We start from the raw sequence: 27978 nt of genomic DNA, 5'->3' as shown, positions 1-27978 counted from the left end.
TGCTGTATTTTTAGGGCACAGTGGCACAGCACCTGCTTTGCATGCAGGAAGTCCAAGGTTCAATCCCAGACGGCATCTCAGGTAGAGCTGGGAAACATCCCCCTGTCTGAAATCCTGGAGAGCTGATGCCAGTCAGTGTAGACAAAACTGAGCTAGATGGGCCAACGGGTCTGACTCCGGACAAGGGCAAGCTTCCTACATGAAATTAAGCATTGCATCTAGGTTTGCCAGGTCCACGGCCTGATCCTGTATCTTTAGGAAAAGAGAAAGTCAGCCAAGTGCAGGTGTTCTTGCAATGCTGTAATGGGAAAAACCACAAGGTGGAATTCTCCCTTCCCTCTGCACAACTTTTAATGATACAGAAGACCTCTTGGTTGCCAGGCCCAGCCTCCCCAAGGTCTTCTACATCTCTTAAAGTTGTGCAGAGGGAAGGGGGAATTCCACCTTGTGGTTTTTCCCATTACAGCGTTGCAAGAACACCTGCACTTGGCTGACTTTCTCTTCTCCTAAAGATACAGAATCAGTCTCAGGCCCTGAGCCTGGCAACCCTAGTTGTATCCCATGTTGGTCCTCAGTGCCATAACTAGCTTTTCATGTGCCCTGTGCAAGGTTTTATTTTTGGGCCCCTTAATTTTTGTTTTTTTGGGGGGGAATAATAATAAAACAAATACGATATAACAATTGTTTATAAATAATTTTTGTGTACACAAGAAATATACAAGATCATTCACATGTATTTATTATACAATTTTTTTTGTCAGTTCCATTTCAGGGGCCCCTTCGTCCTGTGCCTGTGCACCTGTTGCACCTGCCTAGTTACGACACTGTTGGTCCTACTCCAAGGAGACCCACCCAAATTAATAAGTATGGCTATTTCAGTCCATTCATTTCAACGGGTCTACTAGACCCAGCACTGGATACAATCCTACAAGAGTACAGTCGGGCCTATAAGGCCACCGAGTCCAATCCTCCGGGCTCGATGCAGGAATCCAATTTTCATTTTTTTGCTCCAACAGGAAACCTTTTACACTTATTTGCATTTGCCAATGAATTGCACTTGCCATTTTAATGTCCATTAACCCACTTCGGAGAGATTTTGGGCCGGGGATGGGGTGGAACAATCGCTGTGCCCCTAATTATGGGGGTGCCAATGATAAAAAGACCCCCCTCAGTGTAAAAAGAAAAGCTAACGCACACAAATTAGTCACGCCTTTTTAGCACAATTTGCCCTCCCTTACAGGACCCACCGCCAGCAGCCTCCTAAGTGCGGTGCCAAATGCTAAAGAAGGGCTTACAACAACCCTGCAAGGTAGGCCACTCTTCACACGGGCAGGTTAGAAATGGGGCTGGGGCCCGCTTCTCCTCCCCCTCGACTTTCTCACGCCGCCCAGGGGCAGCCCAAGACTCCGCTCCTTACCGGCCTGCCGCTCGCTTTCTGCCATCTTCTTCCCAGAGCCGAAAAGAGACCGTCGCCTTTCACCCCTCACCACCTGACAAAGCAGGACAACCGCCGGCCCGCCATCTTGGAGGCGGGCAACGTAACGACGATGGGTTCGGGGAAAAACATAAAGAACGAACCCGGCGCGGCCATCTTTGGAAAGGGCACCGCCGCCTGCTGCGTCTCTCCGCCGTCGAGCGGCCATGTTGGCCCAGGGCAAAACGGACTTCCCCGCCTTACGTTGAAGACGCCCGCGCGGCCATGCCTGTGAAGGGCACCGCCATAGACTGTAAGGTAGACGAACCCACAGGGGCGGGTTACGAGTCTTGTAGGAAGCTGCCTTATACAGAGTCAGACCCTTGGTCCATCCAGCTGAGTACTGTCTACACAGACCGGCAGCGGCTCTCCAGTCTCTGCCAGCTCCACCTGGAGACACCGGAGATTACACCCGGGACCTTCTGCATACAAAGCAGATACTCTACCACTGAACATAAGAAGAGCCTGCTGGATCAGGTCAGTGGCCCATCTAGTCCAGCATCCTGTTCTCACAGTGGCCAACCAGGTGCCTATGGCCGTTTCTCTAAAGATAAGCTAAGATCCTAGTCCTCATGGTCCTGAATAAAGGGACTGAATTAAACAGGAATATAAGCATCTGCTCATACTTTGATTCATTAGAAAAGATAATAATGCTTGGAAAAACAGAAGGGAGTAGAAAAAGAGGAAGGCCAAACAAGAGATGGATTGATTCCATCAAGGAAGCCACAGACCTGAACTTACAAGATCTGAACAGGGTGCTTCATGACAGATGCTCTTGGAGGTCACTGATTCATAGGGTCGCCATAAGTCGTAGTCGACTTGCAGGCACATAACAACAACAAATAAGAATCTGCCTTAAGCTGAGTCAAATGCATTGGTCCATCTGGCAACAGCTCTTCAGGGTTTTGGGCAGGAGTCTCTCCCAGCCTGACCTGGAGGTGCCATTGGGGATTGACTCAGGGACCTTCTGCACGCAAGGTAGGTGCTGTACCCCAGAGCTACGGCCCTTCCCAAGATACCCCTGATTTTGAGGGCACCAGCCCTGCAGTACGCATAATTTCGCATCCTCTGAGCCCTCTGATTCCAGCAGCCAGGAAACACACACCCAGGCTGGCCTAGAGGACAATGTCCCCCCTGCTTATCTCTGAGCCTCAAAGTCTATTCTCTCCTGTCAACACGCCCATTCCCTACCTGCAGAGCCTTCCTGATTCGTGTTGGGGTCAAACACCACTGCACTACTGATTGTTGTTGTTATGTGCCTTCAAGTCGATTTCGACTTATGGCGACCTTATGAATCCGTGACCTCCAGCAGCATCTCTTATAAACCACCCTGTTCAGATCTTGTAAGGTCAGGTCTGGGGCTTCCTTGATGGAGTCAATCCATCTCTTGTTTGGCCTTCCTCTTTTTCTACTCCCTTCTGTTTTTCCCAGCATTATTGTCTTTTCTAATGCATTTTTTTTTCATTTCATTTCTAGACCGCCCATAGCTAATAGCTCTCTGGGCGGTGTACAAAACGAGATTAAAATACAATATAGAATAAAATTAGTAGCAAAAGGAACACATTAAACTAAAACATTAAACATAAAACATTGAACATTAAAATGCCTGGGAGTATAGCCAGGTCTTAACCTGGCGCCTAAAAGAAAGAACCGTAGGCGCCAGGCGTATCTCCTCCGGTAAGCTGTTCCACAATTTGGGGGCCGCCACAGAAAAGGCCCTAGATCTAGTAACAATCCTCCGGGCATCCTGGTGAGTTGGTACCCGGAGGAGGGCCTTAGATACTGAACGAAGTGAACGGGTAGGTTCATAGCGGGAGAGGCATTCCACAAGGTATTGCGGTCCCACACAGTGTAAGGCTTTATAGGTCAACAACAGGACCTTGAATCTGGCTCGGAAACAAATAGGTAGCCAGTGCAAGCGGGCCAGGACAGGTGTTATATGTGCGGACCGATTGGTCCTCGTCAACAACCTGGCTGCCGCATTTTGCACTAGCTGAAGTTTCCGAACAGTCTTCAAGGGCAGCCCTACGTAGAGCGCATTACAGTAATCCAATCTAGAAGTTACCAGAGCGTGGACAACAGAGGCGAGATCATCACTGTCCAGATAGGGGCGTAGTTGGGCTACTAAGCGAAGGTGGTAAAACGCATTCCGTGCCACCGAGGCCACTTGAGCCTCGAGCGACAAGGAAGGGTCAAAAAGGACCCCCAAACTACGAACCTGTTCCTTCAAGGGGAGTGTAACCCCATCTAGAACAGGGTAAACATCCACCATCTGGGCAGGGAAAGAGCTCACCAACAGTGTCTCAGTCTTGTCTGGATTGAGTTTCAGTTTATTAGCTCTCATCCAGTCCATTATCGCGGTCAGGCAACGGTTCAGCACATCAACAGCCTCACCTGAAGAAGGTGAAAAGGAGAAGTAGAGCTGCGTGTCATCAGCGTACTGATGGCAACGCACTCCAAAACTCCTGATGACCGCACCCAGAGGTTGCATGTAGATATTAAAGGGCATGGGGGACAAAACCGACCCCTGAGGAACTCCACAATGGAGAGTCCAGGGTGTCGAGTAATGTTCCCCAAGCACTACCTTCTGGCGACGATCCGCTAAGTAGGAGCAGAGCCACTGCCAAGCAGTGCCCCCAACTCCCAACTCCGCGAGCCTCCCCAGAAGGATACCATGGTCGATGGTATCAAACGCCGCTGATAGATCGCGGAGAATCAACAGAGTCACACTCCTCCTGTCCCTCTCCCGACAAAGGTCATCATACAGGGCGACCAAGGCTGTTTCAGTGCCAAAACCGGACCTAAAACCGGATTGAAACGGATCCAGATAATCGGTTTCATCCAAGAGCGCCTGGAGCTGGCCAGCGACCACCCGCCATGTCTTCTCATTATGTGTACAAAGTACGATACCCTCAGTTTCATAATTTTAGCTTCTTGTGATAGTTCTGGTTTAATTTGTTCTGACACCCAATTATTTGTCTTTTTCGCAGTCCATGGTATGTGCAAAGCTCTCCTCCAATACAACATTTCAAATGAGTTGATTTTTCTCTTATCCGCTTTTTTCACTGTCCAGTTTTCACATCCATACATAGAGATCGGGAATACCATGGTCTGAATGATCCTGACTTTAGTGTTCAGTGATACATCTTTGCATTTGAGGTCCTTTTCTAGTTCTCTCATAGCTGCCCTCCCCAGTCCTAGCCTTCTTCTGATTTCTTGACTATTGTCTCCATTTTGGTTAATACTGTGCCACGGTATTGATAACCCTTGACAAGTTTCATGTACTCATCAACACAGTATCCAAAATGCACTACTGATTTTGTTGTTATGTGCCTTCAAGTCGATCACGACTTATGGCGACCCTATGAATCAGCGACAATATATAATTACAATATATTACAATATGTAACAATTTACAATGTATTATATATTTATATATATATATATATATATATATATATATATATATATGCAACGTAGATATATAACTCAAGAGATTGATGTATGCATGTTGTGTGTTTAATAGGACTTACTTCCAGGAAAGCCTGCCCAGGAGTGCAACTATAGTCAGAAATAAACTCTCCTTGAATTAATACTACGCGGCAGTTTGCAAAAATAAAAGGGGGGGGCGTTGCAGACTGCCCTTTCCAAAGATGGCGGAGCCTCTGCTACTTCCTTCTTTTATTCAGCAGAGGGGGGGACATGCCCTTTGCAAAGATGGCTGCCTGTTAGCCCCTCCTCAACCGTCTCCCTCAGCAGCTGCAAATGCTTGTTGCAGCTTGCGGTGGCATCTAGGGCTGGCTCCTGAAGTTGCACTGAAAATCCCTGCCCTGCGTGGGCTTGCCAATTGCCAGGACTTTGTCCTCAAGGCAGGGCCTAGCTGTTAGCCAAAGGGGTGGTGGCTGTGCGGGTGCAAAACTGGCGGAACTATGCTCGCCTTCTTGGCAAGGACTATGGTGAGTCGCTCTCTGTTGCCTTTTGGGGTGCATTTGCAAGGGGGGTGCAAGGCATAAAATCCCTGGTTGGAGGAGGCTGCTTTGCGCTGAGCAAAAGGCAGATGGGCAGGTCTGGCCTCTGCCGAAGATTGCCAAGATCTGGCTTTGTGGAAGCTCCACTGCTGCTGAAAAAGAGGCAGGGAAGACTTCGCTCCTCCTCTCTTGGGAATGTGGCTGCTTGTTTTCTTGGAGAAGCAACATTCCCTCTCTCTCTCCCTTTCTTTCTCTCTCTCTCTCTCCCCTCAGCTCTCCTGACAATGAGAGTTTGTTTGTTTGTTTATTTGGGGCTTGGCAAAACAGCCTTCTCCTTGGGGATATGTGTGTGATTTTGGTCAGATCGTGTGGGAAAGAAGGGGGGAAAGAGGAGTTATGTAAGAGGGAGAATCTCTTTATAAAACTTTGGCAGGAGAATCCTCCAGGCTTTCAAAGTGGGGAATGACAGAAGGAGGTGCCTTTGGGCTGTTTTTAGCTCTGAGCTAGCTGGGCTGTGCAATTCTCCAGGCAAGGAACGTGTACAAAAATGCAGGTCCCGGGGTAAAGTGTTGAAAGGCATCTATTGGTGAAGATAACATTCAAAATATGCATTAAAAGAGGGGGGGGATTGCTTTGCAAAACTTAGGCAAAGCTGCATGCAGAAATGTGTCCGTTCATGCTAAGATGCTGATGAGGTTTCGTGGGGACTTTAAAAAATAATAATAATAATCACAAACTGATGTGGAGAACTGCATTTAAGACAGGGGAAATGAGAAGCCGGAATGGGCAGATTCGCCCATCCCTAACTTTGTCTAGGGGCGCTAGGTCAATAGTGAATCGTTAACAGAGGACTGCAAGTGAGCATGGGCAGAGTGCTGCAGAGGAAAAGGCCTTCAGGTGGCTGGGGTCAGGGGGATGTGGAGGAGCAATGATCATAATGGTAAAGGAGCAAACAGAAAGGTTGTCTTTTGTCCATTGAGTGACGTTGAGACTTCGGCTGTTTCCACACAGTGTTTTATTGTGAACTCAGTGGCACTTGTTCATGCAAGGTATGTGCCGTGTCCTCCTCCTCAAAATGCTGGGTCCCATATACATCTGTATTGATATAGACATATCAGGATTTACCTTTTTTTTTTGCAAAAAAAAAAATTGATAAGGAAAAAAATCCAGAAGTGGTAAATCCAGATTAAGGGGGGGGGGAGGGGGGAAATGAGATGGCATTTTGGTGAGAGTGATGTTGTGTGATCCACATGCACGAAAGTCGCATCTGCACTGAACATGTCAAGCAGTTTCCAACTGTTTTAAACAGGCATGGCTTTCCCTCAAGGCATCCTGGGGACTGTAGTTTGTGCCAGGTGCTGTTAAGAGATTTCCCCTCAATTCCTACAGATTCCCAGAGTTCCCTGGGAAAGAGGACTGATTGTTAAACCCCTCTGGGAATATTGAATGCTTCTCCATTTTATTTTTAAAAATCCATGCATGTAGAAACCTAGCATGTAAGGGAGAAGGCTAGATTATAATCCTTTGCCTTGACATCTGCTTTTATTTATTTTATTGCATTTATATCTTGCCTTTCCTCCAGGGCGTTCACGGTGGAATACACAGTTCTCCCTCACTTCATTTTATCCTCACAATAACCCTGTGAGGTAGGCCAAGCTGTCAGGCAGTGGCCAGCCCAAAGTCACCCAGAGAGCTTCATGGCCGAGCAGGGATTTGAACCCTGGTCTCCCGGGTCCTTATCCAACACCATTGCTAGCTCTCTGTGTGCAGTGATTTTTTGGGGGGAGGTATGGCAAATTATTCTTTAGCGAGCCCCCTCTTGATGTCCGAAGACAGGCCAGCTTGGTGAGGACTGTGAAATGGGTACAGTTTGGAAGGGATGCAGCTGCTTCCCCTTTTGCTGCTAGGGTCCTGACTGTGTGTATGTTCTCTGCCTTTTGCAGGCGAAGCCATCCAGTTTGCTGAGGCCGGTGGCTCTGGGGAAACTCTCGGGGAGGTACCTCGCCCACCAGGAAAGCCTCCCCACCCTCCCCATCCCGCCGCTCCAGCAGACTTTGGAGCACTACCTGTCAGTCCTCCAGCCCATCATTAGCGAGGAGGAACTGGGCCACACCAGGGAGCTGGTGCAAGAGTTTCAGAAGGCGGGCGGCGTCGGGGAACGGCTCCAGAAAGGCCTGCAGAGGAGGGCCAGGAAGAAAGAGAACTGGGTAGGTGTCTCTCGGCAGAGGACTGTACGGACAACTCCATGATGCTCCACACGCTGTTGGAAAGGTGTAGGGCTCTCACGTGCCACTTTTCCAGCGAACTGAGGGAGGCGATTCCCAGGAGCTGCTGTTCCCTCCACGGACAGAGTAAAACACCGAGGCCGCAGCCACACCATCCATTGAAAGCATTTGTATGCCACTTTAAAGTCATGGGTGGTTTCCCCAAAGAATTCTGGGAAGTGTAGTTTGTTAAGGGTGGTAAGAGTTGTTAGGAGACCCCCTATTCCCCTCCTTGGGAAAGAGGGATTGATTGATAAACCATTCTGAAAATCTATCCTGTGTCTGTGGCATTCTAACATATTGTCATTCCTCTGCTCTTGTTCTCCATCCATGCTCCACATTTTAAGGTTGCATAAAATACGCTGTACTTTGGGGTGGGGATCAAGGTATTAATGCTCAACCCATCTTGCGTTGGGAAATCTGCCTGTTTTATTCTCGGTCACCCGGCTAGATGGCCTGTGACTACAGATGAAAAAAAGGCATCAGTTTCCGTTTTGCCGTGTTTGTTGCACGCTGCACTGTTTCCGTTCCGCTGCAGTTATGGCATCTGATGAAAACACCTTTATTAGTCTCTGTCCGCAGTGGCGAAATTTTATGATTCCTGCACAATTAACTATGTCGTTAATGACATTGTTCCACACCATTCATTTTGGTGCAGATGAAAAGGGGGGGAAGTACATTTTAAAAAAGAATTCATCAGTTACGTATCATTTGCGGACTGAGAACAACAGTGAATACTGATTGTGTTCACTGGATCTATTTCCATTCCAGTGTAGGACGAATAAGCGAACACTGGCGATTTCTGTTTCCATCTGAATTCTCCAACGTTCCTGTGTGTCACCCATACACAAGCTTTTAAGACGCTTGCCCTCTTCAGAAGCTTAGTTTACACATTGCATCAATGTGTGAGCAGGGAGTAGGGTGGAGCCAGGTACCCCACCCCCTGAGGGCAGGGCAAAAGCCAAAGCACACAATGTCAGGATGGGGCTTACCAGCTTGGCCCCGCTTGCCATTCACTTGTTGCTACAACCCCCGAGTAAACCTTCTGTTGGGGCTCGCCTGGTGCCGCAAATTGACATTCAGCTAATCACACATTCTCTTGTTCTCTCCCAAGCTCTCCGACTGGTGGTTGAAAACCGCGTACCTGGAGTATCGGCTGCCTGTGGTTGTGCATTCCAGTCCGGGCGTCGTTTTGCCCAAACAAGATTTTCTCGACCGGCAAGGACAGCTAAGGTAATTGTCACCTTGGCTGTTCAGAGGCCGAGATGGCATTTGAAGACAGGTTGCCCATCAATGGCTATATGGAGTGGATTGCAGAGTTTCAGCTACTGAGAGGCAATGGGGCGGGTTGAGGAGGGGCTGCTTTCTGCACGCCCTGCTTTTGGACTTCCTGAAAGCCTCTGATTGGCCACTGCTGGTTGCAAGATTCTGGACTAGATGGATGTTTACTCAGCAAGTCTCTCCTTTACGAAATACCCTTGAAATTTGGAAACTGCTAATGTGGCTACCTTTTCTAAAGATGCATCTGAACATTTAAAGCACTCTTGCACCATTTTCAACAGTCATGGCTTCTTCTCCCAAAAGCATCCTGGGAACTGTAGTTTGTTCAGGGTGCTGAGAGTTGTTAGGAGACCCCTGTTCCCTTCGAAGAGCTACAGCTCCCAGAATTCCCTGGGAAGAGGGATTGATTGTTAAACTACTCTGGGAATTGTAGATCTGGGAGGGGAATGGGGGCAGGGTCTCCTAACAACTCTCAGCATCCTGAACAAACTACAGTTCCCAGGATGCTTTTGGGTGATTGGGGGAGCCATAAGTTTTTAAAGTGGTACAAGAGTGCTTTAAATGTATTGTGCAGATGTGGACCAGTTCTTTCTTTTCTTTTTTAACAGAAATGATGTTGCATTATGGGAATGCATGCTTGTTTGTTCATATGGCACCAGCATGACGCTTTGCTGTGTAGCTTACAATTGTCACATTTGTTGGACTGGGTGTAATGGTGCAACTCTGCAAATACAATGTCGAGGGGAGGGGAAAACTGAGCTCACAGTTTGTGGAGGTGCAATCTCTTGGGTGTGCATGAAAGATGCAAATATTAAGTGTGGAAACAATTAAGAGGTGGCGAGGCTGGAATGAAATGAAACCGGACAGTTTCTCTGGCTGCAACCAGGTGGTGTGCACCTCTGCCCCTGATCCGGGCTAATTTCTGTGTTGTCATTCACCATGGCTATGAAAAGGAAGTGTTGACCTTTGTACGGGATCACCTTTCCTTCACTTCCCCATCAGCCTCTGTTTCGCCTTTCATCTGTTCCCCGGCTGTGTTTAAAAATACCACCCAATCAAAGAAAAGACCAAGCAGGCAACAGAATAAATGAACCTTTCCTATTTTGTGATGACGCTCTGGTGTCTTCAGCTGGCTGTCCCGGATCAATCTGCACCAGGGTTCAGTTCCTGAATGTGTTGGGTGACATGGCAGACCTCCCCTTTCAATGCACATTTAAAGCACATTATATTCCTCTCTCCAGGAATTCCGGGAACTGTAGTTTACCCCTCACAGAGCTACAATTTCCAGCATTCTTAATAAACTACAGTTCCAAGGATTCTTTGGGGGAAGCCATGTGCTTTCAACTCATGGATGGCGTGGATTAGACCCAAGTGACACGTGATTACTTGGAAGTAAGGAAAACCTGACAACTTGATCCTAAGCAAGTTTGCCTGACAGTAAGTCCCGCTGAATTTGATGGAGACTTTTTTGCTAGCTCTAAACTACCAGCCACAGACCAAGATCATAATAAAAATTAAAATCCAAACTTCATCTTCAGGAGCCACAATCCACTGATAGCGTTTCAATCTGTCATTCTCCTGTGCTCAATAGCCATCGTTTTGTCTGTTAAGATAACCCCACATTTTGTAGAGTAATTCATGCTGAGAAGGCATTTTGTATTTTTTAAAAAATGTTCCTTCACTGTAGGAAGAATCTCCTTTTGTATTTTATTGGCAGGGGAGAATGTATTGCATTTAGAAATCTAAACAGAACCCTTCTTCAGCCATGTGGCTAGAGCGTCAGACTAGGACCTGGAAGAAACCTGGGTTCAAATCCCCACTCAGCCATGAAGCCCCTGGGTGTAATCTTGGGCCGGTCACTGTCTCTCAACCTAACCTACCTCACAGGGTTGTTGTGAAGATTAAATGGGGAGAAGGAAAACTATGTACGCCACCTTGAATTCCTGGGATGAAAGGTGGGATTTAAATCTAATAAATAAATACCCACCCTACACTTACCATTATTTATTATTTTTTACATTCATACCTTGCCTTTCTTTCATCATAGAGCCCAAGCTGGCATGCATGTAGTTCCCATACAGTCTCCCATCCAGGCATTAGCCAGACCTGCTTAGCTTCAGCAAGGTGGTGGCCTCATATGCCTTCAAGACCATAGCCTGAGATCTATGCGGGAGCATTCAGACATGCAACACGCATACCCCCCCAGCATGGTCTGAAAAATGCTACCGTCCAGGGAAAGCTTTGTCATGCCATTCTACTGAATGTATAAACTGGCCCTTGATCCCTTATGCTTCTAAGAGGAGGCAGTTTGCTTAGGATCTGCATGAAATAAGTGCGTTTGCACTTTCTCTGTACAAGAACATCAACTGTTTTGCCCTCATTTCCTCTCCCTGATTGGTTGGTTTGTGGTTTTTGCAGGTTTGCCGCAAAACTGATCGAGGGTGCCTTGGACTTCAAAACCATGATTGACAAGTGAGTTAAAGGCATCTCTTGACTCCCTCCTCCCTGCCAATCTGCCAGAAAGAATCCTTATTGAAAAATGCAACAATGGTTTCCATTGGCTTTCTTCCCCTCCTCCCTCCTCCCCCTTTTTTCCTTTTGTGCTGTGTCTTTTCGATTGTAAGCCTGAATGTGTGGACAATCTTGTTACTGACTGTTGTAAGTTGCACTGGAGGCTTTTTTTTAAAGCTGAAGAGCAGGGTAAAAATGTTTTGAATAAACATTTATACCATGCTATCCATAAGCTTAGGTATAAACAGGCAGATCTTTGCCCCTCAATTTAAACTTCAACATAGCAGTAAACAACAGAACAAGCCAGGGAAAGGGGGGGGGTAAACAGAGAAGCAGTGTGCAGTTGTGTTCAGTTGCACCTAGGCAAGATTTAATCTCACATCAATTGCAATCAGGCCTTCCTTTCTGATAATCCTCCTGTCTGCTTCGTACATGCATAAGCCTCGTTCACACCTTACACTGAACACTAGTACAAGCTGTCTGTCTGCAGCGTTTGTGTGAAAGGGTGCACACGTGTTGATTGGGCAGCTCAGCTGTTGTGTGCACGGATTGTACACTCGATGGATGTAATGTGTGAACACCCAGAGAGAGAGAGAGAGAGAGCTTTGTCCAACCAATTGAAATCTGAAATGGCCTACCTCACTAAATGACCTTAATTCAAAGATGGACTCACGACGGTGCATCCCTGCAGCAAAAACGAGCATTTCAAGGCCTCCAGGGCAGCCATTTTGAGCAGTGTCCCTCTTCCTTGTGCCTTAACCAGTGAGACTCTCCCTGTGGAATACCTTGGCGGGAAGCCCCTCTGCATGAACCAGTACTACCAAATCCTCTCTTCCTGCCGGATCCCCGGCCCCAAACGGGACTCTGTGGTGAACTATGCCAAAGGAAAGAAGCCTTCCACTCACATCACCGTGGTCCACAACTTCCAGGTACGTAGGTGGCCCTTGGTTTAGCCCACGCCCGGGTGGCTGGACTAGACTAGACATGCCGGGACGGCCATCTTTGTTCTTCACATTCCTGCGCCATCCGTGTGTCGACGAGAACAGGCCTTTTCAGTGGTGGCTTCCCAATTGTGGGATGCTGTCCCTTTTAGGCTCCAGGGAAAGGCATTCCTGTTCACCCAGGCATTTGGTGTTTCATTGGGGTCATAGGAACAGCTGGTATAGCACAGTGGGGAGGAGAGCTTGGCTGGGAGTCCAGAGTCTGTGAGTTCCAATCCCCACTTGCATCTCCTGGGTGTCAAGGGCCAGCTAAAGATCACCCCACAGTGAATGGTTCAGGGGACGTGCCCTGCCACCTATGCAGCCGTGGGCAAGCGGCATAGTCCCAAGGAGCCCAGTTGCCCCCCAGTTGGCAGTTGCAGACAAGGAAGGGGCTGGCTTGTGCAGCTGTGGCAAGCTGAGCCAGCTGAGAGGACTAGCCTCAGAGGAAGGCAATGGTAAACCTCCTCTGACTATCACTTACCATGAAAACCCTATTCATAGGGTAGCCATAAGTCTGGATCGACTTGATGGCAGTCCATTCTCATTTCCATTGGGGTCATACAATATGATGATACCTTTAGCCTGTATTGGTATCCATCTTTCCGTTGGGTGGTGTAAGAGTCGTCTTTTTCAAGCGATTGCCGGGTGAGCACTCTGAGGCATTTAACGTCCTTTTGTCGTTTTGGTGAATCTCAAGTAGGGAGAGTTGCTGTTGCGCTCGGTTCCTGCTTGTGGGCTTCCCGTTGGGGCATCTGGGGGGCCACTGTGCGAAGAGGCATCTGGGCTAGATGGGCCCCCTTTGGCCTGATCCCAGCAGCCAGGCTCTTTTTACATCCCTCTTCCGCTTATTCATTTGATTTGTATGCTGCCTTTCTGCAAAAAGAAAAAAATGCTCAAAGTGGCTTACATCAAAGAGAACAGCAATGCACCTCAAAATCAATAACTGCAAGAACAATTTTGTAACAAACAGGAATAATAAAACAACAACATAACAGGAAAACAAAACAAAAACTTTTCAGTAGTTCAAATGTAACAACGTTGCATTTTCTGGCAGGCAACTTCCTGGCAAGAGCAAAAATTTGAAGAAAGTTGGACTCTATGGTCTTGTAGGCCCCTTCCACCTCTGCCATTCTATAACCAAATAAACGTGAGTGTCAAGCCCCTACACACTCTCTCAATCTTCTCTTCCCTTCTGTACCAGTTCTTTGAGCTGGATGTCTACAGCAGCGACGGGAGCCCCCTGACCACGGACCAGATCTTTATTCAGCTGGAGAAGATTTGGAACACCTCCCTGCAAACCAACAAGGAGCCAATTGGCATCTTGACCACCAACCATCGCAACAGCTGGGCCAAAGCCTACAACAACCTCATCAAAGGTCTGCCGTTTGGGAAAAGACCCATGCCATTTAATAGGTCTCCTTGCCTCCTGGGAAGGGTACACCAGACAGGGCCCATAGCTCAGAGGCAAATAGGGACGGTGGAGACATTTGGATTCACCTGATCCGTGCTTCCCAAAACAGTAAACAGATTGAAACATGGCTATTCTTTAAAATTTGCACCAACTGCATAAGGTGTACCAAAAAAAATGTATTTATCTACCAGATTTCTTATCCGCCCTTTTTTGTGAGGTCCCAGACCAGGTTACAATTATTGTTTGCTTGTTTTTTTGCTGCCAGTTTATTTACTGATTGCAAAAAAAAAAAAAAACTTTAAGCAGTTTACACAAAGCATTAAAATTATCAATAAAAGAGTTAAACAGGTAATTAAAACATTTTGAAAACAATTAAAACATCTGAAATGATTAAAACAGATCAACATCTTAGATGTCTGGATAGGCTTGCCTAAACAAAAAAGTTTTAAGCAGGTGCCAAAAAATTATTTATTTATTGCATTTATATACCACCTCATAGCTGAAGCTCTCTGGGCAGTTTACAACAATTAAAACATTAAAAACAAGTATACAAGTTTAAAACCATGCCAAATTAAAACCCATAAAAACCGATAGGCAAGTTAAAAACATACTATTCAGATGCTGTTAAACAAATGGGAGAAGAGGAAAGAATGACCGATAGAACAATTGCAGCCATAATACAAGAAAACAACTAAAAACAATTCCATATATTGTTTTTTTAAAAGTTAAAAAAAATCAAATACAGATGCAGAATGTAAAATGTGAATAAAAATGCATAGATTGGTGATAACAGACAAAAAACATTTGCTTGCAAAAATGTATATATGAGACAAAATTATACATTATTTTTTGTACGTGTTAGAAATGCACCCTGACGAGTTTTGCACCCTTCCCCCCTCCTTTTCCCAGACAAAACCAACAAAGAGTCGGTGCGGTCGATTGAAAAGAGCATCTTCACCGTCTGTCTGGATGCACCAATGCCCCGGGTCTCGGATGACATCTACCGGAGCCGTGTGGCGGCCCAGATGTTGCATGGCGGGGGGAGTCGCTGGAACAGTGGGAACCGCTGGTTTGACAAAACCCTTCAGGTGGGTCAGGTGGGCTGGGGTAGGAGGTGCCATAGAGTTCATTCCTAGAACGGTTTCATGTCTTCACTGAAGCTGCTTCCCTGCAACTTTAAAATGGTGTTCTAGCTTTGCCAGAGGGCAGTGGCCAAGTCGTAGATTCCGTCTCCAGTAGCAGGTCTTGCTACGGTCCCTGTCTGAGACCATGCCCAGCTGCAGTAGCCAATGACTTAGATTTATTTGTGTATTCATTTATATATTACATGAAGCTCACTGGGTGACCTCGGGCCAGCCACTGCCTCTCAGCCTCAGAAGAAGGCAATGGTAAACCCCCTCTGAATACTGCTTACCACGAAAACCCTATTTGTAGGGTCACCATGAGTCGGAATTGACTTGAAGGCAGTCCATTTCCATTTTTCCTCCCAGGGTGGCAGACAAAAACATTAAAAACTCTTTAAAACATCTTAAAAACAAAAGACTTTAAAACATATTACAACAAAACATCTTTAAAAAACAACATTAAAAACATCTTAAAAAGCAGTTCCAGCACAGACACAGGCTTGTTGAAAGAAGGTCTTCGGTGGGCCCCGCAAAGCTAACAGTGTGTCAGTCTCTGCTGGGTGCACCGAGGTGATTAATGGCGCTGTAAAACAATTAGCTGGCTGTAAAGCAGATTAGGCTTGAAGAGAATGGGGGTAAGCAAGGATGAGGGTCAAGGGGTCTCAGTTCATATACCAATTTGTCTTCCAAGGCAAGGTCAGTCACAAATCAAAGGTTCAATAATCCAACAAGGCAATCCGGGGCCTGGCACTGCTGGCAAGGGTCTGACGCTGGCATCTGACATTGCTTCTAGCAGAGGGGAAAAGGCCTCTCGCTGCCTTTTAAGCTCCCCTCCCTGGTTCAGGTGCTAGCAGTCGGCCCTCCGACTCCCGGGAACATGTAGCTTTAAACAGCCAGAACGCCTGCCTTGCTCTGCTACTTGCAGGCATCCTCGCTCTGCAGGGAGCGAAGGAGCTTTCTATTCACTTCCTGAGTCTGACTAAAGGGCTCCAACTGTGTCCTGAACCCTCCTCCAGTGGTGGCTGGAGCTGTATCTTGGATGAGTCTGCTTGTTACCTCTCCTGGGTATGCTGTGCCAATCCACTGCTGCTCGTTCTCCTCTGAAGGCTCATCTGACGGAGGCATGAAACAGTGATGGCGCCTGTCTAACATTTAAAGGGATGAAATTCCACAGGGTAGGTGCCACTACACAAAAGGTCCGCTTCCTATATTGTGCAGAACGCACCTCCTGATAAGCTGGTATCTGCAGGAGGCCCTCACCTGCAGAGCGCAGTGATCGACTGGGTATATAAGGGATAAGACGGTCTTTCAGGTATCCTGGTCCCAAGCTGTATAGGGCTTTGTACCCCAAAACAAGAACCTTGAACTTGGCCTGGTAGCAAATGGGCAGCCGGTGCAATTCTTTCAGCAGCAGGGTGACATGTTGGCGATACCCTGCCCCAGTGAGCAGTCTCGCCACCGCATTTTGCACCAGCTGCAGCTTCCGGACCAACTTCAAGGGCAGCCCCACATAGAGTGCATTACAGTAATCAAGCCTAGAGGTTACCAGTGCATGGACAACAGTGGTCAGGCATTCCCACAGTCCAGAAACGGCCGCAGTTGTCTTACCAGCTGAAGCTGGTAAAAGGCACTCCTAGCCACGGAGGTCACCTGGGCCTCTAGCGACAAAGATGGATCCAGGAGCACCTCCAGACTACAGACCTGCTCTTTTAGAGGGAGAACAACCCCATCCAAAGCAGGCAATTGGCCAGTTATTGGGTGGGAAGCCCAGTGGCCAAATGTGGTCCTCCATACCTCCCTATCTGGCCCTCAGAACTCTCCCCAGGCAGCACCTTCCTTGAGTGTGTTTACCTGGCTAGTATGTGTTCTCCAAATCTGATAATGCCTTTTGCTTGCCTCGATGAAGGATTGAGAGAGTGTGTGTAAAGAAACTAACCTACTGTACAAAGTACACAGTTTACATTCATTGCTCTGCTCACTTTCCCCTCTGTTGCTGCCCACCTCTGGCATGTGGCCCTCAGAAGGTTGTCCAGGAGGGAATGTGGCGCTCATGCCGAGCAGGGGAGGAAAATTTTTGTTTGGTCCGCATTTCAAAGCAAACAGACCTAGTTGGTACTTTCAAGTCTTCAGCACAGAATGAAACATGGTTGCCCTGCGGGTGGCGCTCTTTCCTTCAATTTTACTTTGCTGTTCCTGGCTCTAAAACAATGCATATTTGAAGGGATATGCATATGTGCACGAAGGAGAAATGTGGTTCAGCTTGCATTTTCATTTTTGTATGAAGTGGCCTAATTCGCAGTTCCCAGAACAAGACGTGAACTGAAATGTCGCTTTCCTTTGAAATTTGCAATTAATCCAGTTTTTTTGATGCCTGTCTTCGGCCAAAAGCTGTGCACAAAAAATGCATTATACTAACTGCTTGCAAAAAATAATCTCTGTATATTAGGCAAAATTGCATACAAAAATGTGTACATTTGCACACTAAAATGCTGCTGAACTATCATGGGGACTTCTAATAAAAAATCAAAAATATTGCCAACTGAAGATTATTATTATGTTGTTGAGTTCTTACCTGCCCTTCACCATAAAGTCCCAGGGCGGGTTACGATATAAAATTCAGTATTAAAAAGAGTTTAAAAGAAATTACTGCCGTGGGAATAAGGGAAAAGTTAGAAGCTGAGAGAAAGTGCATCTGCCTCTATTGCTGAGTGAGGTCATCTGGGATTTTTGGAGAGAGTGTTGTCAGAAAGGTGACGGCACCCAACTCCCTCTGTCTTCTTGCATCTGATTCAGGTGAGGTGGTGGAAGCGCTCAGTGGGTGCTTAGGATCAGTAAAGGACTGGATGAGGGCCAATAAACTGAAGCTCAGCCCTGTCGAGATGAGGTACTGCTGGTGGTCAGTTTGCCTTCCTGAAGCGGTGGCGTTCAGCCTGTTCAGGATGGGGTTCCTGTGCCCCCTCTTAATAGTTCAGGTTTGCAGTGTGGGGTGCTTGTGACTGGTACCCCAGGTGTCATGGAGCGCCTTTCACCTGCTGTGACCCCCTTCCGGACGGAGAGAACCTGCTACCGTTATCCATTCTCTGTTAGGTTAGGCGAAAGCACTGCGTTGTACGCTGGTCTGCCTTAGAATAGTAGAGTTGGAAGGGGCCTATGAGGTCATCGAGCCCAACCCCTGCTCAGTGCAGGGATCCATCTCAAAGCTGTCCAGCTGCCTCTTGAAGGCCTCTAGTGTTGGAGAGCCCGAGGTCGCTGGTTCCATTGTCGTACCGCTCTAACAGTTAGGAAGACTGCTTGGAAATTGTAGATAGTTCAAAATGCAGCTGCTAGAGTGTCAGTTGGCACTACCTTGTACTTAAGAGCTCCACTGGCTCCTAATCCACTTCCGAGCATAATTCAGAGTACTGGTGCTTACCTTTTAGAATCCTTAATGCTTCTTGTGGCCTGAGTCCATTCACATCCACCTACCTGTGTACCTACCTACCTACCTACCTTTCCTCCTTAGAGTTCAGGGCTGTTTACACAATCTCCCCCTTCTATCCTCACAACAACCCTGTGAGGTAAGGTTAGGTTAAGAGACAGTGACTAGCTCAGAGACACTTGGTGATCTCTATCCACTACACCACACTGTCTTTCCTAGGCAGAGAGCTGCCTGCTGAGATGTGAACCTGTACGTGCAGCTTCTGCATCCAGCCCCTCCTCCCCCTCTGGGCCATTCCTTGTGCTAGGACATTTTTTTATCCTGTAGACGCTGCTTAGCTTATTTGCCTCGCTAGGCACTCTGAGCATTTTCTCATGGGGTACTGGACCACCAGCAGAAGCGCATAAAGACCAAGCGCGGAGGCTCTCTTCTGTGGCTTGTACATCCGTGCAGTCCTTCTGTTCTGACTGTCTCAAATTGCCTTGCAGTTTATCGTGGCCGAGGACGGCTCTTGCGGGTTGGTGTATGAACATGCACCCTCGGAGGGTCCCCCTATCGTTGCCCTGCTGGATCACGTTGTGGAGTACACGTAAGGCTCTGTTGCAGTGGTTCCCAAACTTTTATGAGTATGGGACCCCCTTTGTAAGCTCAAAAGTTTTCTTGAACCCCTCCAGGAAGGAAGGGGGAAAGCAGCCCTTCCTTGCAGACTTGCTTCTTTTTGTTTCACAAAAAGCCCTCTGCTCTTGTTTGGAGTGAAGGGGAGGTCTCGTCCGAGTACGGGTGTCGTCAGCAGCGGCAGTGCGAGGAGATAGGAGTCGGTGACAGTAATCCCCTCTTCTTCCTGGTATCTCCACCCTCAGCCTCCTTTGGCATCTGCTACGTGTTTTATAGGCAGATGCCTGCCCTTGGTGCGCCTGAAGGATGCTCTGGCGCTTCAGCAAAATCCTCCTCTCTCGCTTGGAGCAAGGGGGGGAGGTGTCATCGGCAGTGGGGAGCAGACCGCGTCTAGGGAGTGAAGACTTTTTAAAAAAATTAATAAATAATTCATTTCTTTACTGTTCACGGCCCCCTCTGGATTTCTTCACGGCCCCCAGGTTGGGAAGCACTGCTCTGTTGCTTCTCTGTCAATGTGATTTTTCCTCCTGCTGGACCTATAGGCTGTTGTCACCCTTGAAGGGCTGTTAATAAGAATGTTTAGCCTTTATATAAGACATTCCAAGCACTCTGTGCCCATTATTTTGTTGGAATCCTCAAAGCAGGGGTGGCAAACCTTTTATGGCTTGAGGGCCTCATTCATCCTTGGCCAACCATTCAGGGTCCACGTACCAGTGGTGGGTTTAGCCATCCCACACGCTGTCTCTCTTTCTCTCTCTCTCTCATGGACACACACACACAGGATACACACTGCACAAGCGTACATGTGGGACACGAACATAAAGACGTAATGGGTTGTGTTGAATGCTAGCCCTACTCTGAGGAAACCCACTGATGTGTGCCTACTGTTCCTTGGTAGAAAGAAGCCAGAGTTGGTGAGATCTCCCATGGTCCCCTTGCCAATGCCCAAGAAACTACGGTTTAACATCACCCCGGAAGTGAAGGATGACATTGAGAAGGCGAAACGGAACCTTAACATGTGAGTAACAGCGTGCAGAGCAGGGGAGTTCAGGAATGAGCCAGAGGAAAGGGTGAGCGCTCTAGGAAATCCTTCTTGCCCACAGCTATGTCCAGGACTGGCTACTTGGCAGGGAATCCCAAGAATCTCAGCTTCCGCTTTCTCAAAGCAAATGTGAAAGGGGAAAGTATCAAGTTTCTAGTTCCTGTGAGGGGCTGTTAAGAATCTAGAATATTTGTTTCACCAGGCTCAGAATGACTGATAACTTTTGTGGCTCCAGTATGCAGTCGCGCAAGCATAGGGGAGAAAGAGGAACTCTGACATCTTCCAAAGGGCTGGTCGTTCTGCTAGTCCTCTTGAGTAAAATGTGTGTCGGGGCATCAGTGGGAACAGTAGCAAAAGGAGGCATGAGCAGGGGATAACAGTTGCAATGTGCAGCTCTTTTGCCCATCTGTAAATGTCTCAAGGTAGTCCTCCTTTCTCTGCCCTCCCTCAGCCTGGTGCAAGAGTTGGATATCAAGGCAATCGTCTTCCACCAGTTTGGGAAGAATTTCCCCAAGTCGGAGAAGATCAGCCCAGATGCTTTCATCCAGATGGCTTTGCAGCTGGCCTATTACAGGTAAATGGAGGGCAGGTGAGCTGCTTTGCTTTCTTCCAGGGAGTAGAACCTCAACAGCCACTTACTTGGCTCAGGCCAACAGTTACTGTACTCCTCAAATCCTAGAGCCCAGATGTTCCAAATTCCATAGACCAACATTTCACACATTTCTGAGACACCCTTCACTCTTGTCCCCCCCCAAAAAAACATTCAGTTTGAGAGTAACAGGAGGTATTACCTGCTCTTAGATGAGCCCACCTCTGTCACCCGCAAGATGCCCTGTTCTGGCTGGAAGGAGCAGGGGCGCATTCAGAGACATAGTAGGCAGCTGCAGTGGGGCCCAAAGGCAGGGTTCTGTCACTTACGCACATGCAAAAAAGACACACAAACGAGTGGCCACTACATTTGGTTATGTAGCTAGGTTTCAAATGAAAACCTCCTTGAGAACTTCCAGTGAAGGAGCCAAATGGGACCCCGGTAATTGTGGGGTATCCAAAATGCCTAGAAAAGACCTTCCTCCAGCCGGCTACGGTGATAACAGGGATGCTGGACTAGATTAGCCTGATCCAGGAGAGCTCTCCTTCAAGTTCTTATGTATGGTCTCTCAAATATTTGGAGAGCCGCTTCTCATCTACTGGTATTTCATCTGCTTGCCTTTCCTCTCCGCCTCCTTCTAGGATGTATGGGCAGGCCTGTTCCACTTACGAGAGTGCCTCGCTCCGGATGTTTCGCCTGGGCCGGACAGACACCATCCGCTCTACCTCTATAGATTCTCTCAAGTTTGTGGAGGCCATGGATGATTCTGGCAAACAGGTGGGGAAAGGGTGCCGCGTCTGCCCCCCTTGACCCATAGCCGGGCTTTTTCCCCTTGGAGAGGAAAGTACTGCCCACCTTGACCCATAGCTGGGCTTTTTCCTGTTGGAGAGGAAAGGGAGGTCCCCTTGCACGAGGGAACTCCGCTAGCAACCTGGGCCAAGTTCAAGGTGCTAAAATTGGTATATAAGGCCTGTAACAGGTTGGGACCACCTTACTTGCGGGACCACCTGATCCCCCACATGCCCACTCGAGTTCTCCAATCTGTGGAACTGGCCGTGTTACAGGTGCCACGTAATACTCATTCTGCACTTGTAAGAAATTGTCATTTTAATGTAGCAGCATCTGCTCTTTGGAACTCCCTGCCTGTTGACATCAGGCAGGCAGGGCGCCTTCGCTGTATTCTTTTCAGTGCCGGCTTCAAACATTTCTGTTTCGGCAAGCCTGTCCAGACACACAAACGCTGATGTGTTTTATTCTCTCTTTTTAATCTACTGTTGTTTTACATTAACTTGCTTTTAACTGTTTTATCAGTAATGTTAATGGGGGGGGGGTTGGTAGAGGTTTTTCTACTATTTATTTATTTCTTATTTGATTTATATCCCGCCCTTCCTCCCAGCAGGAGCCCAGGGCAGCAAACAAAAGCACTAAAAGCACTTTAAAACATCATAAAAACAGACTTTAAAATAAATTAAAACATCTCTAAAAACGTTTTTTTAGAAGCTTTCAAGACATCTTAAAAGAAAAAGGTTAAAAACATATTGTTTTAAAAAAACAAAAAGCTTTAAAAACACATTAAAAAGCAGTTCCAACACAGATGCAGACTGGGGTAAGGTACTACCAGTGGTATATAGATTTTAACACAGGTGGGCTGTTGAAATGGCAACTGCGCTTTCTCCTTCCATCCACAGGACCACGAGAAGGTGGAACTACTGAGGCGAGCTACCCAGGCCCATCGCGCCTACACTGACATAGTGAGTTCCGATAGGTGCCTAACCCCTTATGGAGAAGCAGATTCTCCTGCGCTCCGAAAGGCGCCTGGAAGGGAGAGTTTGGGTTTGTGTTCAGCGGAAGAAGGCGTGCGTGCTAGCTAAGTGGCTGTAATTAGTTCCTTAAAACAGCAAGAGAGAAGACAGAGGCTGGCCTTGTACAAGATCCCTTGTTTGGGACCCTTCAATGTGCAGATGGATCCACACGGTTAGGATGGTACAGATCTCTTTCATGACCCCTTTTGGGAAGGGTCTTCTCTGCAGTGGCCTCCCATCTTTGGGATGATCTCCCCTTGGAGATATGGCAGGCACCAACAATTCTGGTGTTTCACCAACCTCTGAAAGCCTACCTATTTATGCCCAGGCTGTTCCCAGGCCCCTGTTGCTTTTCCTTTGTGGTTGCTGTTTTTTAAAAAAACTATTATTGTATTTTAACAATTTGTTTGTATATATAAGTATTATTATATAAAAGTATTTAGATAATACCCTCTTGCAAAATATCAGGGTGGCGTACAGCCATGTTTAAAGAATAACACAAAACTATCATTAATTTGCTGGCTACTCACACACACAAAGATTAAACAGCTGCATAGGCCTGTCGGCATAAAAAAAAGTCTTCAAGAGATGCTGCAATGTCAAAAGCAAGGTTGCTTGAATCTCTGCTGGAAGAGTGTTCCACAGCATGGGATTGGTGACACTATTTATTTATTAAATGTATATCCCACCCTTCATCAAGAGACCCCAGGTTTACAACACAGAGCATAACAAACCATCTGTGTCAATACCTACCAAAATGTCTGTGCAGTACAGAAAATAACAGCAAACATAATAAAGTCTCACAACGTAAGTTATTGCCTTCTTATCTCAGGTAAAACTAAAACATAGCAGCAACAACCTAAGAAATGAGAGGGGACTTCTCAATTATTGGCTGCTATAGGTGAACCTGGCTAGAGAGAGAATTGCTGGCCGTTGTGCGTCTCTGCATTTTTCGTAATCCAACTCTCTTAAGAACACAGGAAGCTGCCTAATACTGAGTCGGCCTTTAGGTCTATCTAGCTCAGTATTGTTGACACCGACTGGCAGCAGCTCTCCAGAGCTTCCAGAAGGGAGTCTCTCCCAGACTTACTTGGAGATGCAACCTTCTGCATGCAAAGCAGGCGTCCTACCGATGAGCTACAGTTGTGTTTGATGTCTCTCCCTTCAGGCAATTAAAGGGAACGCGATCGATCGCCACCTCCTGGGCCTAAAGCTTCAAGCCATTGAGGACCTTGTGAGCATCCCTGAACTTTTCATGGACACCGCCTACGCCGTCGCCATGCACTTCAACCTCTCCACCAGCCAGGTAACTGGCAGTCGAGTCGACAAAGAAACGTGCTGCTGATTATTTTCTAGCTTATTCCCAAGGAGATTCCACTCACATTGAGATCTTTAGTATCTACCATGGCAGTAGCAGCCAAGATTGTATTGTTTATTCATTTGCCTTTCCTCCAAGGAACTCAAACGTAGTTCTCCTTCTCCTGATTTTATCCTCACAACAACCCTGTGAAGTAGTAGGTTAGGCGGAGAGGCAGGGACTGGCCCTCAAGGTCCCTCAGTGAGCTCTGTGGCTGAGGGGGGATTTGAACTTTGGTCTCCCAGGCCCTAGTCTGACACTGTAACCACTGGCTGGAAATTGGAACATAGGAAAGTGCCTTATATTGAGTCAGACCATGGGTCCATCTAGTTCAGTACTGTCTACACTGACTGGCAGCGGCTCTGCAGGGTTGCAAGCAGGAGTCTCTCCCAGTCCTATCTGGAAATGCCAAAGATTGATGCTGGGTCCTTCTCCATGCAAGGCAGATGCTCTAACCACTGGGCTACAGCCCTTCTCCCCTCTGTTAGTGAAAGGTTAATGAAATATATTGAGCTTGCAGTAATGGACAAGTGAACACATGGGATTCAGAGGTGAGATTAAGCAACACGGGTTTGTAGAGATGGAAGCCCTTTATTCATAAGACATGAAAAGGTTAGACTGGAAAGGTTTCTGCTTCAACAGTGTAATTATAAGACTTAGTCTTGGATAATATAAAGCTTTTTTTCAGGCTTTCTTTATACATGATAAATACCTGTTAATATTTTTGTTATGTATTTGGTTTGTATTGTTATGGTAGTTTTTAAAAAGAACATCTTAAAAAGTGAGAGAAGAAATAAAAGCAGAGAGAGAGGTTGTTAGAGATCGCCAATCTCGAAATGTACCAAGTTTCTAGCCCTTATGATTGCAAAGAAACCTTTTGAGAATGGTGTACAAAATTCAGCAGCCAAGGTGGTGTTGTTGACACCAAAAACACTTCATTTGCATTAGTGCTTTTAAACTGCTTTGAGTCTCTCCAAGAGAAGCTGTTGGGGTGTAAAAAAAAACCACCCTAATAAACAGAAATGAATACAAATTTGCCCCTTTTCCTGTAGGTCCCCGCAAAGACCGACTGCGTGATGTGCTTTGGCCCGGTTGTCCCAGACGGATATGGCATCTGCTACAACCCCATGGATGAGCACATCAATTTTGCCATCTCGGCCTTCAACAGCTGTGCCGAGACCAACGCGGCCCGGATAGCGCATTACCTTGAAAAAGCCCTTCTGGACATGCAGCTGCTGCTCAAGTCGAACCCCAGGTCCAAGCTTTAACAGGAGAAAGCTGCCCTTGAAAGCATGTGGAGGCTCCAGAAGCCAGACCCTTGCACGGGCTCCAGCCGCGGGAGCGTTTCCCACCTCTGGTCTCAAGGGAGAGGGTCCATTTTGGAGCCTGGAAAGGCCAGATTTTATCCTCTGGTCAGAAGGCACCTTGTCCTTCTCCCCAGAGTTGAGGGGGGGGTAGGCACTTGCCTTCCTTGCACTGCATTTTCACCCCCCTCTTTTGTGTTTGCTGTGAAAACAAGAATATAGGAAATGCCTCCTGCAGACTCATCCAGTAAGCCGCACTTCCCCTGTGGATGCTGAAAAGGAATTGCAGTTAACTGGAGGCCTCCTCTGGATTTCTCCGCTGGCCCATGATTCCTGTCTGTCTTTCATAAGCTGCTGTCAGGCAATTGCCTGCACTCGTGTGCTTGACACTCTTGGGGTGGTTTTGGTGTGTAATGCTGGGGGTAGGGGGGGCCTTCTAAACCCGAGCAAATCCACTCCGCTTTTGGATCCACTTTGGTGCCAAGTCTGGACAGAGGAGGCTCTTTCCAGTCTCACTTTGCCAGGCATTTTGGTCTCTCATACACCAAGAGACCTTCCCTCTCACCGTCCGCAGCCCAGATCTGCTTGTTTTGTAATCCTTGTGTGTTCGCAGAATCTGTCTGGATGGGAGGCACCAGTTGCTGTAACAGGCTCCTTTTTCTGTGGTTTTCTTGTTATGATCATAAAGCTCCATTCGCTGTTGCTGAAGAACAAGTGCAGTAGATGCCTGTTCCGGCCCTTTCACCGTAGATTGTATGTGTTGCAGGGAGGGGTTGTTTCCCCCGTGTTTTAACACACTGGATGTTCAAGTACGTGAACTTCAGGCTGTCTAAATGATTTGATATGCTGTGCCTCAGGACTGGGGAACCTCTGGATGCCCAGATGTTGCTGGGCTCCCAACTCCCATCATCCCTAACCAGTGGTTATGCTGGCCAGGGCTGACGGGTGTTGCAGGCCAGTAATATATGGACGGGGGGGGAGGCACATCTTCCCCAATCTTGAGCAATAGTTAGAGAGGAACTATGGGATACGTTTGCTTCCAAGAATATGGATCGCCTTTCTTCGACTCTCAGAAGGAAGGTTTCCAGAGCGGGTTACTCCTCTTTTCCTCCAGAATCAGTAAATGGTGTCCCGTCAGGTGGGAGATCGCCCCAGGTTTGATCCATGGCATCTCCAGCTTAAAAAAAGGATCAGATGACAGGGAAAGATATCTCTGCTTCAGGTGCTCCTAGTCAGCAAGACAATATTGAGCTTGCCAGGCCAGTGATCTGACTCGCTAGCCACTCGTATTGGCTCATTTGCATTGATTTCTGAACTTAAGTCGGCCAAGGTTGGGAAACCTCAGACCCCAAGGCCAAATGCTCTAGTGTGCAATTGACACCAACCTTTTTCTGCCTCGATAGCTTTTAGAATTGGGATGGGGAACCTGTAGGTCTTCCAGCATAGCCAAAGGGCTGGAATGATGGGAGGTGGGAGTCCATCATCATCTTGGGTGATGCAGATTGTCCACCCATTTTAAAGCCCAAGCAGCGCGGTGGGGGTGTACACGTGCATGCGAATATAGGTCATGCAAAGTTCTGAATAACTAAAGTCTTCCCGCTGTGCTCTTAAGGCTTAAGCGCGCCCAAGTCTGTATTGGATCTGTGCCAGAGATCTAGGTTTCATCCCCCAAACCATTTTCTGCTGCCATGTGTTCAAAGATATCTTGGCAGCCATGAGGACTAGCAGCTCTTGTTGTTGTCTGGAAGCTGAGATTAATAGAGATCTTCCTGTTTTAGAAGTGCCTTATATTGCCTTAGTCCCAGGGACAAGGGGAGATTATTTTGGAATGCAATCAGTATGTAAGACTTTACATGTTCTTCCCCCCCACCCCCAGTTTAAGTAGTATTTAGCATGATTTGTGTTTTTAACTTCAACCTTTGATTTCCTCATCATCTTTTTGAAGTTTGCAATGACCAGACTCATGGAAGTGTTAAAGATGATATATACAGATAAGTTTTGTTTTAAAAAGCTGGTATTCATATATCCTAATTTTTTGTAAAATTATTAAAAGAGGTGACAGCATGAACAAGAAGGTCTGTGGTTCAAATCTTACCTTAGCCATGCATGGGGTATATAGCGCTCTCATGCTCTCTCCTGCAAAGAACACAGACCTTCTTGCTGAGTTGCTTATAAGGAGTGCCAAGATAATGTGAAGCGCTTTTGAGCAGGCAAGAGCGTAAAGAATTCCATATATATTTGCTACCAAAACACGTTACGTACGCTGGTCACCTATATTTTATGGTCTTAAAATGACTGTGAAATTCTGCATTATCCAAGCTGTTCTGCAGAAGCTTCTAGCCAACAGTGTGTAAAATTCTTATAGTGCTTCTGACGAGAGTTTGCATGATCTGCTTGTAAACTGTGTATGTGTATATATATATATATATATACATAATATATAATATATATATATATATATATAGAATGTATGAATAAGCCCTGAAAGACACATAGCTGTTCAATGTAAATTTAGCCCAATTAAAAAACAGAAGGGGGGAAAAGAGTGTGTAGAAATTTTGTTTGGGTATGGTGGGGAAGAGATCCTCACTGAGAGTCCAGAGTCTGTGAGTTCAAATCCCCGCTCGTGGCTCCTGGGTGTCAAGGGCCAGCTAAAGAGCACCCCCACAGTGAGTGACTCAGGGCTTATGTGCCCTGCCACCTGTGCAGCCGTGGGCAAGCTGCATAGCCCCAAGGAGCCCAGTTGACCCCCAGCTGGCAGTTGCGGACAAGAGAGGGGCTGGCTTGTGCAGCTGTGGCAAGCTGAGCAGGCCCTAGGCAGCTGGGGAGGACTAG

General features: G+C 47.2%; 2 protein-coding genes across 3 annotated transcripts in view; one reads left to right on the top strand and one right to left on the bottom strand.

Annotated features, from left to right (window-relative positions):
- Positions 1-1620, bottom strand: part of PTPA (protein phosphatase 2 phosphatase activator) — a 30149-nt gene extending 28529 nt beyond the window's left edge. The window contains exon 1 of the mRNA XM_061604391.1: positions 1418-1620. Within this exon, the coding sequence (XP_061460375.1) occupies positions 1418-1442 (25 nt within the window). The 5' untranslated portion in view covers positions 1443-1620. The remainder of the gene's footprint in view (positions 1-1417) is intronic.
- Positions 1621-1684: 64 nt separating this feature from the next.
- Positions 1685-27704, top strand: CRAT (carnitine O-acetyltransferase). 2 transcript variants are annotated; one of them, XM_061604389.1, is made up of 14 exons: positions 1685-1951; positions 7386-7649; positions 8821-8939; positions 11406-11459; positions 12262-12427; positions 13683-13857; positions 14802-14980; positions 18923-19023; positions 19948-20067; positions 20543-20665; positions 21322-21457; positions 22369-22431; positions 23651-23788; positions 24892-27704. In XM_061604389.1, exons 1-14 carry the CDS (start codon positions 1700-1702, stop codon positions 25105-25107), a joined length of 2106 nt encoding a protein of 701 aa, XP_061460373.1. In that variant the 5' UTR covers positions 1685-1699; the 3' UTR covers positions 25108-27704. The 2 variants fall into 2 exon arrangements, with proteins under 2 accessions (XP_061460373.1, XP_061460374.1); XM_061604390.1 differs by lacking the exon at positions 1685-1951 and adding an exon at positions 5166-5430 and having other exon boundaries at positions 24892-27703.
- The last annotated feature ends 274 nt before the right edge of the window (positions 27705-27978 follow it).

The sequence above is a fragment of the Rhineura floridana genome, chromosome 20 (assembly GCF_030035675.1).
Source record: "Rhineura floridana isolate rRhiFlo1 chromosome 20, rRhiFlo1.hap2, whole genome shotgun sequence".
Taxonomy (NCBI): domain Eukaryota; kingdom Metazoa; phylum Chordata; class Lepidosauria; order Squamata; family Rhineuridae; genus Rhineura; species Rhineura floridana.
The sequence above is the reverse complement of the archived record's forward strand: the minus strand, read 5'-3'. Positions and strand labels throughout refer to the sequence as shown.